Consider the following 20400-nt stretch of genomic DNA (forward strand, 5'->3'; position numbering starts at 1 on the left):
CCTAACTCTTTTTTTTTATTCATTCTTTTTGACGCAGCTCGCTCTTTTTATTTATTTTCTCGCAGCCCCATGAGCAAAATGCAGCCTGCAGCTTAATGATGATGTAACTATCATTTGACCCCAAAAAGCAGCACCTTAGTGAATATAAGAATTTGAATAATTAAAATTAATGAATATTACACCTGCTCAATAAAAATCAGATGATTCACTACATTAATAAATTAATAAAGTGGTTAAAAGAGTCTTGCAGATAACAGTGCAATATTTATGTTTTATTCTACGCATATCAGCGCCCTATGTGGTCCGGTGGTCAGCACGTGTCATTACGACGCCGCCGACCTGTGTTCAAAGCTCACCTAAATAAATATTATTATTATTTTTTTCATTTTTATTGTTAAGACATATAATACTGTTAGGGTTGTTGAACATTTGAAGTTTTAAAGCAGCTGTTTAGTTGAAAAAAAAAAAACGTGATAGCGTCATTAGAAGCTGAATTGGAAATGACCTTATTTTAATATAGTCAGTCATGAACTGAGGTGGGCTTGAAACACCAGGGCTGAAAAGGAGTCTCACTCCGGCCCTGCCTCAAACCATATCGATATGAAGGATATTGGATAATCCTGCATCGATTGAGGGAATCATATCGATATATCTCTAGAACTCGATATACCGCCCAGCCCTAATCCGAACATTTAACAACAAAACTTATGAGACAATCATTTTTTATTTGATTGGTGATTCCAAATATGTAATGTACACTGTAAAAAGTGCTACACTCACAAAGTTGGTTCTATCTACTTTAAATAACTGCAATCTAGTTAATTTTATTTGTTTTATACCAAAAAAATAAAATTTGCTTCCTCTTTACTTAAAATATATCAGTTTTTATATAACTGTATATTTTAAATAAAACTAATGCAATTTATTTGAGTAGATTTTTGTACGTGGTTATTGTGTAGAATAAATGTTATAAAAGTGAGTTGACACAGACAATTTATTAGAGCAGCTGTCGATGTGGGCAGGTGTTCATAAAACGTGATTTTAATAGTTTTGCGTGACTCCTTTTTCATTGCCCGGGATTTAGCAGGCAGACGCAGCTTCTGCAATGGTCGACATTAACTGCTCCCAGCAGCGGATCTGATTAACACGGTAAGTTGCAAATTTAGCCGAATGATAATTGTAAAGTCATGCAAAACTGCTGTCTTCGCTAGGCAGGTGAGGTTTTAGCTTTGTAAATTGTACTGTAGCCTCAGGTATGTTAACAGTTAGACTGCTCTCACATGGAAAGCTAAGTTGGCTAATGCTAACCAACGCTAGTTTATACTAACGATTAAAAGTGATATTATTGAGAAAAATAGTGAAAGTAGTTTTAAAACACTTAGTAGGTAAAACTAACGTTGCAGAACCGATTAACAAGGTCACTGGTGGGCGGTCGGGGTGTGGGAGTTCAGTTTGTTAGCGCTAACTTAGCTAAAGTTAGCTCACCTAAGTTATAGCAGCACATTAAGGATGGATATTAAATTCAGAAACGTATGCAACAGTTAAGTAGTTTGTGTTTAACGTAAGAGAAAGTATAACTTAAAGTTTGTGTTTTAGAGATTTAGTCCATAAGTTTTTTAATGCTGCATAGTGAATAAATTACAGATTTACAATTTATTTTAACTTAAATTACATTTACTACTGATGTTTACAGAACCATTTAAATTGTATGCACCTCATTCTAAAATGCATGTTCTTGGTCTTTAGATACCAAAGTGATTTTGTTACCTGTGGATCTTCAAACTTCACATCCAGGTAAGAAAAACATTAGATACAATTACAGCTATAATTATTTGCAGGTAAGTAAAACATTGGTAAAATTGCAAACAATAGTGGGCTCCATAGAATTAACTTACATTTGATATCTGAAGATTTGTTTTATGTGTGCAACAGTAAAAACAGTATAAAAATATCCTAATGCAGTTTCTTATTATCTGTCAGTCTTTCAATAAAGCTAACTGATAACACTGAATCACTGAACTGTCATTTGCCAGTGACATTAAATTTGAAGAAAAAGTCAATTAAATGTAGCTTTAGCAAAAATTTAATGTAAACCTTAATGTAATGTGTAAAATGGCAATGTATTTATTTATTTATTTAATAAAATTTGTATTATGACGTGCAAAGTTTGGTGCAAAATGAAGATGACAATTAAATTATAGAATTTGTATTCTATAATTTTCTTATAGCCGTTTTCAAACAGTTTTAATATCTAAATTAAATACACATTCTTATGCTTTATAAGTTGCCAAAATAAACAAAAAAATGTAATACCTAAATTTTAACAATTCTGTGATTGACAGGAAACCACAATGACATGCACTGTTACACTGAGTAAAATCACAGTTTTCTTTAAAATTTGATAACTAAAAACACCTGGAATAATGTAATTACACAACCTCTATAACCTTTTTTTATTTTTTAAATAAAAGTTAGGTAATTTTAACTAAGGTAATTTTTAACTGATAAACTAAGGTGTTTCATCCATGCATCATTCTCACTGGACTTTTGTAACTTCACTTGTAGTTATTTTCTATTTAGTATTTAGCTATTTAATGTTGTTTGGTAGCAACCACCTGAACTCCTGTTTCTTTTTGTCTCTACCAATAGAGTTGTGAGGAATCAGCATGCGGCTGCCCGCGGGAAAAATTTGCCATCAGCCCAACACAGTTTGGATTATCATAGGACTGTCAGAGGTTTGCCAAACCTGTCAAATGCATGATGGCTCCTGTTTGGACTTACCGATGTCCTCGACTTCAAGTATCCATCAAAACTCTATACATTTAAGATGTATTAGAGACTCTTTGTGGGACTGGACATTATGCATCCAAAATCTTCATCAAAATATGCAAATCTCCTCACTGAGTTGCCTTGGATGATTTCTCAATAGGATCTGGTATTATTAATGTTTTTATTTATGTATTATGTGTAGCCACATTAATGGCCTATTTTGTAGTCACTATTAAAAGGAACATTGATTGATATTGAATACATGTTATGGTCTTTAATCCATCTTCCCATTCTTATTTAATTGTTATTGACAGGAAAGTCTGTTTATCTGTGTTTACTAGTGTATATTGTGCTTACAATATAGAAACGCCGATTTATTTTCTGAGGTTACAGCCAGAAGTCAATTAAATTAGTTTTAAATGACATATGCATGGTTAATTTTATTTAGATCATTAAGTTCATAATACTTAATTAAAATGAGTACAGTCAACATATAGCAATGTATAAGTAAGTTAAGTTTAACAAAAAAAGTAAGTTTATCTGATTTGAGTAATTTTAGAAATATTATTTGGCTCAACTTAATTTTATTGCATTTGTTTTAAGCAATGTTTTAGTGTTTAAAATACTTAAAAAAGGCTGGAAGTTGAATCAACCTAAAACGTCCGATGCAACCACTTGCCTCACTTTTTATAAGTTAGATCTAAGTAACATTTTTTACAGTGTAATCACCAGCTTGGATAACAGTTTTGGAGAATTTATTGTTTTCCCATTTCGACAAAATGATCCAGAATACTGCCCGAGAGGTGTTTAAAAGATGGCCGCCACGTAAAATGACTTGCCTTAGAGCGACTTTGGTATAACAGATCTCTAGATAGAATATCTAGATAAATCGACCATCTAGAAATGACCTAGCAGCCACTTTTAAGGCAAGTCCTCATATTTTTAGTCCTCATAAGTCTTAGTATTAGTCAGCTTGTTTGATAGCGTCAATAACAGCAAAATTTATTGTTTTTAAAGGCATACAATAACACGAGGAGCGCATGATTTCCAGAATATAATATAGACATCTAGATAGGATATCTAGATAAATTGATCACCTAGACATGACCTGGAAACCACTTATAAGGTAAGCCCTCAATTTTTTTTTATTTCGTAAAATATAAACGCCTTCTTATCATGTTTGAGAATGTCAAGACTAGCAAAATGTGTTCTGTTTCAAAAACTTATTAATTTTCTCTAGCTGGATCATGAAACGTTGTAAAAACCCCATGAGGAGTGTATGACTTCCAGAATATAATATAGACATCTAGATAGGATATGACCTGGCAGGTACTGTTAAGGTAAGCTCTCAAATTTTTTTATTTCAGAATATATAAAAGTCTTATCAGTCAGTGTGTTTGAGAGTATCAAAACAAGCAAAATGTATTATTCTTCAAAAACAATATGACTTCCAGAATATAATACAGACATCTATATAGGATATCTAGATAAATCGATCACCTAGACATGGCCTGGCAACCACTTATAAGGTAAGCCCTCATATTTTCCTATTGCAGAAAATATAAACGTCTTCATATCAGTCAGCTTGTTTGAGAGTGTCAAAACGAGTGTGATCTTGACAATTCTGGTCTTTGTGCAAATGATAATTGTTTAGACACCCCCCCCACCCCAGACCGGCCCACCCGAACCCAGCCCCCGCATCCCGCGATATGATTGACAGCCAGAGTGCTAATGCCTCTCTCCGATAACAGACCGACGCATCCTTCTTATTAGTTAGTCATTCCACACTATCGCACCCAGAATCTCTATCTGTCATTTCACAATTTAGCCCAGCGATACATATGCACAGCGCCCAGACCAGCGCTCTCATCTCCTACATTTATACAACAGCAGAAATTAACAAATGCATTCCTGTCGGCCTTCTCCCCTATCTTCTATTAGTATGACTTTATCCTGTTGTTATTTTGTCTTTTGCCTGTGTGGTGTGTCATGGCGCATTTGCATAGGGGATGCTGTGGGATTTAAGCTCGGGGGGAAATATATTTACATGCTATGACCTGGATTCAGCTTATTTTTATTTTATACTCTGACTTTTGGTGTGAAAGTTTGATTTTGAATAGGTAATTACAACTTTTAAGGACTGTGTATTAGCACAGTTGACAAGTATATGGCTATGAAGCCCTGAGACAATACTGAATGTTACGAGTTTGGCACCATGTAAGAGTTAATATTTAAATAATGCTATACAAAACTATTCAAAAGCTGAAACGTGTGGAAGGTCTAAGTGCATCTTACTTGATCTAGAAATAAAAACTAAGAAAGTTGCCTCCAGAAACAAACCACACAGTCACAGGAGAAATCAACCCAGGCTCATTCTGAAAACTTACCCCTCTGTACATTTCTGGAGAGTGCCAATGGGGTATATGCTGAAGCATGCTAATAGGACTTTTAAATTGCCATCAACCTGGGTTAAGCGCTTCCGGCGAATTGAATGGCAATGCAAAATCCGGTGCGTTTAAGGTCTGTTTTCTTTAAAAATCAGCGATCTCCACTAGCTGAGTAATATCCGATTTAAAGTGGGTCTCAGATTGTTCAAGAAGCACTGCATTAAATTACATTTCCACTGCCATATCTTTATTATATGAGCATTTATTTTACCCCAGTATATTCAATGGAGCTTCTGCGTTAGCCTGCCGATTCTGACGGGTGCGTGCGGGTAAACGGCTTTTTGTCTCGTTTTACGCTTGATCAACTAAATAAATGCTAAAGTTTATTTAACTGAATGTATTTTAATGACATTACAACATCAATGCTGTATAAGGAACCGTATAAAATGAGAAAAAGTTCACAATAACAGGTCACCGGAAGTGTATCAGCATGGGAACAGCACTAGCTCGGCATATACCCTATTACGTCCCAGGAGCTACTTTACATTATTTTTTTTTTTTTGCAGTTTTTGTTTTCATGAATCCACCAGAGGCTGCTGTGTATGCTTTTTCAGATATCAAATTTCTATCGCAAGTGCCATTCGCGCCTGCTGTTCTTTCGTAAATCCACCAGAGGCCGCTGTTGACTGACTGATGGATCGACTGACTCACCCTCCTCCTTCCCCAAACCCAACCGACAGTTTTCAAGCAATACAGAAGAAAAGTCCTTGCCTGATTTTTACCACATTTTCAGATTTGACCACATTCTGACCCTGTTATTTACTTGTTTACTTTATTTTTTGTCTTCTGTTTTTTTTCTTGCTTGATTTCAGGAACCGTTCTTCGCTGCACTCGAATCGCCTTGTCATGGTCAACTCCGCTCTGCCTCTCAAGTCTATCGACGTACATGGCGAGCCATTGGAAAAGCTGATAACAGCGGGAAAGTTATCCATACGGAGGTAAGCGGTCAGTTGGTAAGCATGAAAAGGAATGGCGTCAAACCGGTCCGTAGCATTCGTTTTAAAGATGAAATGCAGCCATACGTACTTCCGGCTACATATTTCACGATCTCCAGAAATGTATATAGGGCTGTGATTTTAGAATGAGCGTATGCTGGAAAAAACGGGACAGTAACAACAATTTTAAAACACTATTTTAATAATTCTATACGATTGTAGTTTCATGCAGGGCGACGCAGTGGAGCAGTGGGTAGCACGTTCGCCTCAGCAAGAAGGTCGCTGGGTCCCTGGTTCGATCCTCGGCTCAGTTGGTGTTTCTGTGTGGAGTTTGCATGTTCTCCCTGGGTTCGCGTGGGTTTCCTCCGGGTACTCCGGTTTCCCCCACAGTACATGGAGGTACAGGTGAATTGGGTAGGCTAAATTGTCTGTAGTGTATGAGTGTGTGTGTGTATGTGTGGATGTTTCCCAGAGATGGGTTGCGGCTGGAAGGGCATTCGCTGCGTAAAAACTTGCTGGATAAGTTGGCGGTTCATTCCGGCGGTTCATCCCCAGATTAATAAAAGGTAAGCCGACAAGAAAATGAAATGAAATGAAAATGTAGTTTCATCCATGACACGTTCAGTAACCCGTATTCTGAAACGGTATGCAACAGCAAATATTAATACATTAAAACATTGGGGTGGAGATCAGGAAGAGAAGAGGGGGTTGGATATGGGGGTTGGATTGTGGTGGTGTGCGACAGGCCAAAGTCATGGTGGCAGGCCAGATTGCCCGTCAGGCAACCGAGAGCTCCCTGGTGCTCCCAATGGCCAGTCCGCCTCTTCACAAAACCCTGTTTCGACATTTCCATGTTTTGGTTTGAATTGTTGCGCTAATTGCATCATGAGGTTCGATGCTCCCATAGGTCCTGTGTTTGATGTCATTATACTGCAGAAAAGTGTCTTAAATCTTCTAACTGAAAATCTGATCACAATTGCCATTAATTGGCTGTCTGTGAACATGATAAACCAACAATCAAAAAACACTAAAAAAGATTTTAGCCAAGCATTATAGATTTGAATTTTGATTTTGTTAAAATTTTATCAGACGACCAAATCGTACTCCAAATTACATATCGTGAGTCATGTTTAAAGCTGCGATCCCTCTGCACTTTTCGCCCCAAAAACATCCATTCATACACTTGTGAATGTGGTCAACTGGAAATGCAAGCTCATGTGACAAGTAACGCATGTTACTGTGTTCCAAAATTCAAGCTTGGTGAACGCTAACCTGCGAAATAATGATAATAGTAATAATAAATTGTATTTATAATGTGCTTTTCTCAGATCTTACAAAACAGTACAAAGCAACAAAGCACAATAAAAAAATAAAGAATACAATAAAAAACAAAGTGAGATTAAAAATGATATCACAAATTAAAAACAGTCCTAAAAACGTGAGTTTTTCCAAGGAACCAGCATCATTACGTGATTGCATGAGACAAACGAAGATCAAAACAAGATTATTATGTACATAAAATATTAATTTTAAGCAATTGCTTGCTTTATCAATGTCTAATCATTTTTTATCCTGCCTCTTTTCGCAGAGCAACATGACAGAATATTGCATGCTCAAACTCTAGTGTGACCACGGCTTAGCACTATGAAGCATACTAAAAGAATGCTAGATTGAATGCAGGTGTGATGAATCAGTGATCTAATGAAAAAGAAACAGTAAATAAAAACCAGGAAAACCAACTGAAATCAACATATGGAAGCTTAAATTTTAAATAAATATAAAAACTTTATACAATTTGATTGTTTACACAATAATGATGTACTTCTACCTGAACTGATTATACTAAAACAAGGGACAGGTGTGACTAGTCATAAAAACCTTATGAGTAACTATGGTAACAAACAAGAAGTGGGATCAAGGGAACAGAACAGGAAAACAAAGTTATGAAGTCTGTAAAAGAGATCTCTTATTATTAACTCTTAAGGGTTAAACTGAGTGTCTAGACAGGACATTTTATTCCTTAGAAATTTATATGCACAATGCAATGAGTGTGCATTGTTTGTATTTAATATTTCAAGAGTTCCCATGTAGATATGCTTAGCATTTATAGCAGGTTTGGCATGCTGTCCCGGGAAAGAACCCTAAGCTCGGAGACACTTGAGCCCAAGGCTCCCACCCAGTTAGCAAGCATATAAGGGGATCCAAAATCAGTGAGGTCTCGAGAAGGGAGGAAAAGGAGGAGATGGGGTGAAGGGTGGGGGGGGGGGGGGGGGGGGGTTCTTCCAAAATTAAGAAAACGATCCATTTATTGTAAGCTTGGCTCACTCTGATAGGATTATTACTGATTACAGATGAGCGGCCAGTCGTGCTCAATCATATCACATGCTCCTCTCGAAATTAGTTTATAAAGCTTCACTTAAAGGGAACTTTGGTGTATAATGAAGATGCTTCAAGTGAATGTTGATCTTCAAAACATTAGTACATTACTACATTTTCAATGTGAGTTTTTTAAAAGGACTACATTTAAACCACTAAACTTGACTCCTTCAACAAACAACAGGCCTGTTATACTCAAGCGGAAGCAGAAGCTGAGGAATGGCAGCTGTCCGAATCAAAAGCACAACTGTACAAGTTTGCAGCCACTGAGGGGGAAAAAAAACTAGTTGCAGAAGAAGACAAACTCCTGGAGGTTGACAACGGCACAAAAGTTGTTCTGTTGGGTGTGAGTGGTGTGGTGTCGCCCGGTGCCAGTGCGGCTATGCCCACAGAGCTGTTATCAGGGCACTGATGGTAGTCAGGCACACGGCCCCCTCTGTTCCCCTGCCCGATTTGAATGGACAGCATTTTCCATTGTGTTCTCCATCAAAACAGAGGACAAAGTTAGTCAGCAAGTTACATAGCTTCCCAGATTCCTCAAGCCTCTTTTGTATGACGCACGACAATGCAGTTCACTGCCGCCGGACCTGCCCGGGCTGCCGGAGGTACGTAAGCCGCCGTGTTTTTCTCCTTGCAGACGCTAATAATTTGATCATTAGCCACGTGTAGTACGAGCTCCAAACGCTCACTCAACGAACGGCTGAATAATTGATACGCCTTTTATCTGATCTCTCCGACTAAAGCTGAAGTGTGCGCATTTATTATTATTATTATTTTTTTGTCTGGCACTTTGGTAAGAATTACCTGAAGGCAAACGGTACAGATTTACACAAGTTTATTTACAACAGGAGCCCAAGCACTGCTCCGGAAACTAGGCTGCAGATCAAAGGATTGTTTTGATGTCTGCTTAGCATATTTGTTTAACCTAGCCAGTGATTCTGCAAAGTGCACAAGCTTTTTGGTGATATGCAGAGTACCCTTTATCCCTCTTTCTCTTGTGTTAGCTGCGGATTTAAGTACTTTCTGTATTTAGGAGACAACTGGATTTGCCAGCTTTTGAAATTTAGTTGCCCACTGCTTGCAGTCTTGGCACTCGGAAATAGATAACTAGGTATGTAGCAGAGCTAATCCTGATCGGCCTTGTAATAGTATTTGTGGACTACACGGCACCCAATTAGGGCATAATGTGTTATTTTTGTTTCTGCTAAGTTGGATTAAATATGAAAATGTGGTTGTTTTTCCCTCTCTTGGAGAATGTTTACTTTTTAATCTGCATATTTATTTTTCCCGTTCCCCCACCCCTCCTCCTCCTTCGTCCTCATTTTTCCGTTTGCGGCCAAATTCGGGCGGGCTGCATTCAGCTAGCAGTTAGCCGAGAGTCAATCGAGATGGCGTGAGTGCTAAAGCACTCTATGATAAGAAGAAAACTGCGCACGCACAATCGCGTAATACTCCGTTGCTCTAGGTTGGCGAGATGAGCGTAGGTTTAGTGGAAGCAGAAAGAGAAAAGGGGTAGATGGCTCACAAGAGGGATAAACCTGGAGAGTCATGCTGCAAATGTGTTTTACAGAAACACAATGAAAAGAGGGGACAAAGCCATTGTGCCAAACTCCTTTGGAAAATGGCAAAGCGGCTCTCCAAGGTCCAGGACCATGGAGAAGCCGGATGAGCCTTCGGAAGCAGCAGAGGAGGGAAAGTCTTTCCAACTGCACCTGCCCAAGAAAGTGACCATCATAACCCACCTTTTTCCCGCGCTTCCTCTGCGTCTGTGGCCGTTTTTGACCGTGACATGTTTTTTGGATGCGTTCGGAGGCTGGTAAACACACAAACAGCATTGTTAGTGGCGAGAATTCCTTTTGAGAGAAAGTGTTTCCCTAATGATAGGGCCCTGCCAAAAAAAAAAAAAAAAACGACAGAGAGAGGGAGAGACAAAGCCGGAAAAAAATGGGAAAGCACAAAAACAGTCACAGGTGCTTGGGAAAAGAGAAAACATAGTGAATGGTCACTGAAGTCCCCCAGGAGGCCTTTCAGCGGAAGCCAGTGCGGTGGGTGGACTTTGTGACAAGGACGTTTGTCGCGAGCCAGGTGGAGCAGTTTACCGCGCGCGCTTCTGTAAGCCGCATTCACATGTTAATGCAGCTGCGATGTAACTTTTATTTGTCTCAGCCTGGTGCCGAGAGCAATAATTATAGAGCACTTTTGCCAGCGTTAAGACCGACAACAGAGGATCAAGCGAATGTATCATTCCCAAATGGATGAATATGGATGTTATGAATATAAGAGTGTGCTTGCTGTTGATGATATATTTTAGAGCTGTTTATGAGGAAACATTTATTCAGCCAACACTGCTGTTTACCACTTTGCCTTCATCTGAGTTGTATTGTATTAACGTCGGCTAGTGTCACGTTAATGCCGGTTCAAACGCCAATTGGCAAGTGTCAAATAGTTTAGCATTTGCTAAAGCTAACAATGAGAGTGCGTGTGCGTGCGTACCGATCAGTGAATGCACCTTGCTAATACAACTGGCAAAAAAATGGGTGTCATTATGATGCATGAATAGTATTTTACTGGTTAAGAGCCCGTGGTAAAAAACAAAACAAAACAAATGGTTTATTTTTTTTGGAAACATTAAGTTTTAATCAGGAATAAAGCTTGAATCTTTAGTTGAGTTTCTCTCAAGTCTAAATTGAAGAATTAAAGCACACAGTTATGAAAATTACAGGATAAAGCTTCCTTTTTAACAAACAATACCAAGTTGTAATTGTTGATTTTGTAATTCCTTTTGCTTTCAGTTATATAAACATATGTTAATAAAAGAATATTTGCAAATCATGCAAATGAATAAGAAGTTAAGCAGATTATGCAAGACATATTAAAAGCATTAAGCTATTACTAGCAAAGATAGATAGATAGATAGATAGATAGATAGATAGATAGATAGATAGATAGATAGATAGATAGATAGATAGATAGATAGATAGATTATATGTGAAGCTGTTATGTGCAAATTTGCATGTATTTGTGTTGTTAAATAAGTGCATATGTGTATAAAGAGTTTATAGCAAGTTGTGATGTTTGTTCCACAATTACTATCATCAAGTGTTCATGAGATGAATTGCCTGAGGGAAGAAACTGTTTGTGTCGGGCTGTTCTGGTGCGCAGTGCACGGTAGCGTCGACCAGAAGGTAAAAGTTCAAAGAGGCAGTGTGCTGGGTGTGAGGGGTCCAGAGTGATTTTGGCGGCCCTGGATGAGTACAGTTCTTGGAGAGTAGGGAGGGTTGTACCAATGATTCACTCAGCCGTCCGAACTATTCTACGTAGTCTTCGGAGGTCAGATTTGGTAGCTGAGCTAAACCGGACAGTTATTAACGTGCAGATGACTGATTTAAAGATGGAGGTGTAGAACTGTTTCAGCAGCCTCTTTGGAAGGTTGAACTTCCTCAGCTGACAAAGAAAGTACAACCTTTGTTGAGGTTTTTTGACAATTTTGACAGCTTTTTTTTTCCGTTTTTTTTTTTTTTTGAGTCAACGTGAATGTCCCACTTCAGGTCCTGAGAGATGGTGGTGCCCAGGAACCTGAATGACTCCACTGGTGCCACAATGCTGGATAGATAGATAGATAGATAGATAGATAGATAGATAGATAGATAGATAGATAGATAGATAGATAGATAGATAGATAGATAGATAGATAGATAGATAGATAGATAGATAGATAGATAGATAGATAGATAGATAGTCTATATAGTCTATAGAAATCAAATATGCGATTTTAACTAGTGAGTTTGCAAACATTTCCAGTTTTCATTTTTAAAATGTATTTATTTTGATAAAACAGCGCTGTTTCTTTTACGATTGCAAGCTAAAAGAACAGGAAGCAATTGACTGTGGCATAATAAAAGCTCTGCTGCTTTTGTCCCACGCTAGTCTCTTATAAGCAATTGCTTCAGTGTTCTGCTTTTGCTTTGGCAGCTTTCAGTCTTGCTTCATACTCTATCGATAATAAGTGTTAAATACTTAAAGCCATCATGATTTCTGCAGGAGACCTGTAGGACCTAATGAAGACCACAACTCCCATGATTCACACACAGTAACGTCATCATTAAACCACACCCGAATACGTGCCCTCTAGTGATGAAAATAACATACTGTGCCTTTCATCTTCAAAAAAGATATTCTGCTGAAAACTTTCCCACTGATCAAACTTCAAAACTGATTTTCTGATACTTGTTTTCTTTACAAACCTGATTTGACACAGTTTGCGCTATAGGAATACATGTAAACGCTGTTCAGTGCATCGCATCTCATTCAGTCCTTTGGATGCTGAATGCGACTGATAATTTGCTGGCTGCATTTCACTTAATGGCCACCGGTGTCACTAATAAGAAGGCTTTACATAAAGTACATTGTTTACCTTCATTTCTGTTTTGGAAAATACTAATGGAATAGAAATAATAAAGGAGGAAGTCCTAACCACTGTTAATGTTGCACTTGATGGTGAAACTTTCTTTGCCTTGGCTTTGGTTCTGGAGTATCTGGATCCACCACAGCATATGTCCCTCCTATCACCTGGTTTGTACGTTTCTCAGAGGTCTTTCTGGTGGCTCTGGGGAGGCCTGATTCAATGCCCGGCTATCTGCTCTGCATAAATAGCAACAAAGCCATTGTCATCTGCACCTTTTGGATTGCCTTTCCGAGCCTATTGAAACTGGCTGTCCCCTGAGACAATGCTCCAGTCATTGCCATCACCCTGCATTACCAATTGTTCTGTGCTTTCAGGAGAGTTGCCTGGCTAAATCCAGGAATGGATGGCAAAAAAGTGAACTGAGACCAGACAAGCCTTGTTCTGTCAGGAACAGATAATTCCTGAGAATTTAATAAACTGGACCTCACACGGGGGACTTTTTTTTTTGCCCAAGTTTAAACTTTGTCGTGGAAATTAGAGCTTGCGGTTCAGCAAGAGGACCATTAGCTGTTAGTTTTTGTAAATATACATGCATACACACACAAACTGCCATTGGTTAAACAGATAAATCAAAAGTAATGCCAGTGGTTGGTTGTGCTGCGGTTTTGGAATGCCTGAACAATGAGTATGTTTAAATGGACACAAATACTCAGATTTCAATATGATTAAGACCATGCTCTGATTAAGAGTCTAAAATGTCATTGGCACTAATAGCCTAGTGGTTAAGTGCCATGACATATATATACTGTACTTTATTAGCTATACCTTACTCGTTACTGGTTGGGCTTCCTTTTGCATTGTTGCCTTAATCCTTCATGGCATAGATTCAACAAGGTACTGGAAATATTCCACAGAGATTTTGGTCCATATTGACATGATAGCATAACGCAGTTGCTGCAGATTTGCTCGTTCATGATGTGAATCTCCTGTTCCACCACATCCCAAAAGGTGCTCTATTGGATTGAGTTCTGGTGACTGTGGAGGCCATTTGAGTACAGTGAACTCATTGTCATGGTTAAGGAACCAGTCTGAGATGATTCACGCTGTATGACATGGCACATTATCCTGCTGGAACACTGTAAAAAAAAAATACAAAGTTGAGTTGACTTAAATTTTTTAAGCAACCGGCTGCAAAGAAATTTTGGGTTTGTTAAGCTTTAGTGGTTGAAGTTGTGCCAAAACATTTTTTTAAGTTGACTGAAAAGGCTGGTAAAAGTCAAGTATACTTTAATGAATAATTTGGCTGAACTTTAACCACCGAAGCTTAATAAACTCAAAATTTCTTTGCAGCCCGTTGCTTTAGAATTTTAAGTCAACTCAACTTTTTATTTTTCATAGTGATGATCAAGTGAAGAAATCAAAATTCAAAGTCTCCTCTTCTGAGTTAATGAACAAACAGTTCCAAACATGCGGTTAAATTGTTTTCATGAATAAATTCAACAAAAGCTCACAAAATATGTCGACCTAACTTAAAATTTTAAACTGAGATGACAATTTGTAAGCTAGATTTTTTACAGTGAAGTAGCCATCAGAAGATGGGCACACTTTGGTCATAAAGGGATGAACATGGTCAGCAGCAATATTCAGGTAGGCTGTGGTGTTGACACGATGCTCAATTGGTACTAATAGACCCATAGTGTGCCAAGAAAATATCCCCCACACCATTACACCACCACCACCAGCCTGAACCGTTGATACAAAGCAGGATGTATCCATGTTTTCATGTTGTTGATGCCAAATTCTGACCCGACCATCCAAATGTTGCAGCAGAAATCGAGACTCATCAGTCCAGGCAACGTTTTTTCAATCTTTTGTTGTCCAATTTTGGTGAGCCTGTGCAAATTGTAGCCTCAGTTTCCTGTTCTCAGCTGACAGGAGTGGCACCTGGTGTGGTCTTCTGCTGCTGTAGTCCATCTGCCTCAAGGTTGGACGTGTTGTGCATTCAGAAATGCTCTTCTCCAGACCTCGAGTGTAACGAGTGCTTATTTGAGTTACTGTAGCCTTTCTATCAGCTGGAACCAGTCTGGCCATTCTCCTCTGACCACTAGCATCAACAAGAAATTTGCACCCACAGAACTGCCACTCACTGGATATTTTTTCTTTTTCAGAGCTATCTCTGTAAACCCTAGAGATGGTTGTGCGTGAAAATCCCAGTAGACCAGCAGTTTCTGAAATACTCAGACAAGCCGTCTGGCATCAACAACCATGCCACATTCAAAGTCACTTAAATCACCATCCCCATTCTGATGCTCGGCTTGAACTGCAGCAGATCATCTTGGCCATGTCTACATGCCTAAATGCACTGAGTTGCTGCCACGTGATTGGCTGATTAGAAATTTGCATTAACAAGCAGTTGGACAGGTGTACCTAATAAAGTGGCCGATAAGTGTATGTTATATATAACATGTTTTATTAGCATATAATGAATTAAGCACCATGGTTTGAGCCAGTGGCGCAACAAGGGGGTATGCAGTATATGCGGCGCATAGGGGCGCCACACATGGGGGGGGGGGCGCCGTTGTGCCAAAACTATTTTTAAAATTATCCTTATTAAAAGTTCCAAATAATAAAAATGAATAAATATGTTTTGTTAAAAAAACATTATTTTGCATTTTAAATGAATATAATATTGTTATTGTTTAATTCAAAATCATTTAACACAATAACATGCAGTCCCACAGCCTAAAGTGTTCATGTAGATGTAACTGTTTAGATTTGTTTTTATTTTTATCAAAATAAACTGTCAAATCATACATAATGTCAAAAGTTATAAGATTAATCTGAAAATTTGTCTTCATTTATTATTAATTAATTAATATAAAATAAGAGGGATCACACAAAATTTGAACCCGCATACCCCTCAGTAAATGTGTAGTTGCGCCCCTGGTTTGAGCTAAAAACCTTTAGAATTTTTTAACAGAAGTCACCTACATCTTAAATGAGCATAGAGTGATAAAATGAATTCAATGACCTTTGACATAACAAGGGCAGCAGATATTTATGTGAACCTATGAATACTGCAACTTTATTGGTCACTGAAACAGAAAATATTTTACCACCTGTGAAGCAAATCCAGTCGATAACCATAAATAGTGCCATAACTTAATGAGTAATGTTTCGATTAGGTTTTAAATCAGCTCCATCAGCTTGTTTTCCTATGTAGGCTTGCATATTATTGTGATCAAAGCATGCACAATCCAGTTTGACAACTCAAAAGTTGCTGGCCTGACATGCTTTAGAATGGAATATTTGCAAAACTGGAAAAAAAAGTGATGCCCTATAGTGTTTCTCCAGTTTTAAGCCTGTTTGGGAGATGCGATTGAGCCATCCAGCAGTGTGAAATCGTATCCGGTCCTGGTTCTGTAATCATTCTCTTAGACTCTTGTTAAATGGTTTACTTGCCACTTTTGGCGGCATTTGCTGAAGATAGCTAAGGCATAAAGACTGGCCTTGATCGGATTAACCATGCAGCAGCATGATGTAACTCTTTGTTTGTGTGGTATGTGTTCTATGTATGTCACATACGCACTAAACTCCCAGTTTATGCCGCTTATGACCAGTACATGGAAAAACTAGACAGTTGCTAAGTAGATGCAATATTTTCATGAGTCTGTCTGCTCGGGATTACCAATATCTGCTGATATGAGTGTAGTCGGAGGCAAAGAGAGGATTGTTTATTCATGCAAGTTGATGCTTTTTTTTGTTTAAATACTACAGTAGCTTCTGTTATTAATTTGGTGACACTTTACAATAAGGTTGCATGATTAGTTAGTGTATGTGAATGAACAATACATTTATTACAGCATTTATTAATGTTGGTTCATGTTCGTTAATGGAATTAAAGCATGCATTTGGATTATAATAATAGATTAGTAAATGCTGAACTAAGATTAATAAATTTTGTTCGATTATTGTTCCTGTTAGTAAATACATGAACTATTTAAACCTAAAGTCTGACCAGTATCTTGAAGTATTCAAATTGATTATACTATATGCTATGCTAGCTTTAGTGTTAATTTTTCTATTCTAATATTTATATTTCACTTCAGATTTATTATTGTAAACAGAATGTTTTTGTGCAGTCTTAAACGTGAACCTCAAAAAACTCGCTGCAGCGCTCAGAAACGCTCAAAAACTTTCCAAGTGTGTGCACACGCAGCGCTTATCTGTGCAAGATGCTGCAGTTTACATTTCATGTTGTTGTGGGTTGACAGCTGTGACCATAGCAAGCCCTATTTCGCCTCTGTGTTCGAAAGAAGAAGAAATGTTTGCATTTTACTGGAGGTTTAGATGCTTGTTTATCACTTTTAAATACCGTCATCTTTGCCGAAATCCCCTCTCAAAAGAACCTTTCACTTGCTGGAATAAATTCAAATTAAAATTTAAATCCCTCTTTGCATTCCTTCAGCCTCTTTTAAAATAGCTGGCTCCTTTTAGAAAGCTGTTTATGTAGTGATCTCTTCATAATCCAGTTTGTTTCTCAACAGCAAAAAAAAAAAAGGGAAAAAAAAAAAAGAAACACTGAAATCGTATTATCAATGTCTTGGAGAGATGATGCGAGAAGTCAGAGAGAGACTCTGTATATCTGGGGGGGTGAGTTTTCAAAGTAACTAAATCTGAGGAACGTTGCAAATGCTCTTTGATGGAGCACTTTGATGGGAACACGTGCATTTGACTTGCAAATGCTAATAGTACATTGTATCGCCCCAACTCTGATGTATCTGATGCTTTTGTTGGCACGCCGCAAAAACGTGACAATGCCGAGCCCTGAACAAACGGCTGAAATACACACCCGCAGGTCGGATCTGAACTTGTGGCATTATGATTCAGACATCTCCAGTCATCTTTTCAGGCTAGTTTCCCTGTATTAGGCTCCATTCTGTTTGGAAATACTGTCGAGGCGCGTTTCAAACAAACAAATCAACACTGTCAGGAGACCGACCTGTTTTTTTCCCCGCTCTCTTCAGATGTATTCAGTTGGCTGTTGAAAGGACAAATAACACGGAAGACCTTATTAAGGTTTTCTTTGAGCACGCTAGATTGGATTTATTGTTAGCGAACAAATTATAATTGTATCTCCTGAAAAGTTAGCAAAGATCTAAACAAAGGGAAATCAATGGCACAGGCCGATTAATCACACCAAGCGGGCTACTTGTGCCGAAGAAACTTACCTCATAATCAATGTCTTTGTTTTGCTCAAAGGGCATTTGCATGCTGATTCAGTGTGCCATATTGGATGCAATCAAAACATTGTCATCCACATTAATAAGAGGGTTATTTGGACTCTCAAGTATGCCACTGAATAGCACGGGCACATTGTAGCACGGCGGTATTAAAGACCAATCTCCATGTGATAGACAGACGCAGTTTGTTAGGAGAGTTTCAGGCTTTTGGCGTGCTCCTTTTAATATCGCGGATATATATTCGGCATGTAAAACGCTGTACAATGCGTCTAAGACAGATTAACCTCTGCTATTGCAAAGTTGAGGAATCAGTAAAGAAAATCCCACAGTACAGAAAATCTTATCCCATCCCACACAGTCAACATCAAAGTATACTCATTTACATTTGTTAATCCTTGACGTCCACTGTGCTCGCATACACACTTGTGTTATTTATTTATTGTTTTTCAATAGGTGCGGTAAGTGCTGTTGCTAGGTGGGGTAGATCATGCGTTTTGATTCAGATCATTTGCTAATATATATATTTTTTTATCTGCTTTGAACTTGCCAGAAACCAGGATCTAATAGGAGACGAAAGTGCAGATTATACAGTGTAAAAATGTATAATGGGCAGATTTTGAGTAGTAAATGTCTTATGAAAGTATTTTAGTGTATTAATTATGCACCCTATAATACACTATATCATCTCATAAATAATTGTGATGATTTAACACTGGTCTATTCATAGTTTCATTCATTATTCATGATCTTTTTAAAATTATAATTTTTATTATAATATTATTTTATTGCTGAAAAAATATTAGCATCTTAACCAAATCAAAAAGAGAGTCTTGACTTGTCTTTAAATAAACATTGAAACTTTACAGTGGTCCCCAAACCCCGAGCCCCTCAATTAGTACCAGGCCGCACAATAAATCGGTATTTATTTCCGTTTTATTTGTTATCTGAATCTGAACGATCTTTTGTTTTGAAAACTGACCGTATTCTCTCGGTTACATCTTGGTTATTTGAGCACCAAATTTAATCCACAAGCTAGCAAAATGAAAGAACAGATGTCTTTGGAAAATGTCTTTGTGAAGGGGAAATGGCCCAGTGAAGGACCCATGAATGGCTAAAGGTATGGATCCGCAACCCATTTGTCAACAAATCAGGTGAATACAGCAAGTCTGTGCAGGAAGATCAATTGCTAGAGATCATATATCACGTCTTTTATTGCAAAAGTTTGTTATTTCCAATGGAGGTGTGTGGCTTGTGCGCACATATTGGGAGAAGGCATGGGTCGGTATAAGTTTCTGATGGTATGATAACCTAGAATAAAAATACCATGGTTTCACGGTATTGTAATTACTGCTCTTAAATATGTTTATTTTAAATGTCAGGGTAAAAAAAAAGCTTTTTTCCCCCATTTAACACAATTTATATAATTTTATAAAGCATTTATAATATTTTGGAACCGTAAACATGTCAGGCTAAATAGTTAAAATAAGTCATTGGCTTCTGCTCTTTTGATTAGTCTCAAAAACACAGATTTCTTTACAACACATAAAAAATACATAAAAAAACATGCATATACCTTACAAAACCTTGACTTTAACAAACCACAGTAAACCTTAAAACAAGGTATTGTCCTATGCCTAATTGGGAGTGACGCACGGAAGCAGCACAGCGCTCTCGCACCATCCAGGCACCCCTAGTTGAAAACATCTTCAGAATGCGGCGAGCGCACTATGAGTCACGTGATAAGAACTGAGTGATCAGCTTTATATTTTGTATGGAATATACAGATATCGGTAGACTAATTATCTCAGACAACCACTGCAGTGCTTTTTAATTTTCTTCATAAGCACACCATGTATCAAAGTTGCAGCATTTCATCATCGTCTGAGAAAACTCTGAGAAAAAAAATTGTCAAGTGTTGACCAGTCCGCGATGATAAGGCTCATTCTGAAAACGTACCTCTGTATACATATCTGGAGAGTGCCAAATTTGTCATAGGAGCTACGTTTTTTGCAGTTTCCAGTTTTTGCAAATCCACCAGAGGCCGCTGTGTACGCTTTTTTATATCTCAAATTTCTCTCGCTAATGCCATTCTCGCTTGCTGTTCTTGCATAATTCCATCAGTCAGACTGACTGTTTGATTGACTGATCGACTGACCCACCCTCCTCCTTCCCTAAACCCAACCAATAGTTTTTACAAAAGCACAGATTGACCCAACGTCCACCCA

At 37.9% G+C, this 20400-nt stretch overlaps 1 protein-coding gene across 2 annotated transcripts in view; it reads left to right on the forward strand.

Moving 5' to 3' along the window:
• Window positions 1–1075: 1075 nt before the first annotated feature.
• LOC147831132 (uncharacterized) overlaps window positions 1076–20400 on the forward strand; it is a 25701-nt gene continuing 6376 nt past the window's right edge. Inside the window, exons 1-8 of one of the 2 annotated variants that reach the window (XM_087310186.1) lie at window positions 1076–1149; window positions 1747–1794; window positions 2650–2935; window positions 3787–3895; window positions 4010–4109; window positions 4248–4298; window positions 6029–6154; window positions 6374–6556. In XM_087310186.1, coding sequence (XP_087166312.1) covers window positions 4276–4298; window positions 6029–6154; window positions 6374–6556 — 332 coding nt within the window. In that variant the 5' untranslated portion in view covers window positions 1076–1149; window positions 1747–1794; window positions 2650–2935; ... (1 more) ...; window positions 4010–4109; window positions 4248–4275. Of the gene's footprint in view, window positions 1150–1746; window positions 1795–2649; window positions 2936–3786; window positions 3896–4009; window positions 4110–4223; window positions 4299–6028; window positions 6155–6373; window positions 6557–20400 lie in introns of both variants that reach the window. The other variant, XM_087310187.1, reaches the window with a different exon arrangement.

The sequence above is a fragment of the Danio rerio genome, chromosome 24 (genome assembly GCF_052040795.2).
Source record: "Danio rerio strain M-AB ecotype USA chromosome 24, GRCz13ab, whole genome shotgun sequence".
Taxonomy (NCBI): Eukaryota; Metazoa; Chordata; class Actinopteri; order Cypriniformes; family Danionidae; genus Danio; species Danio rerio.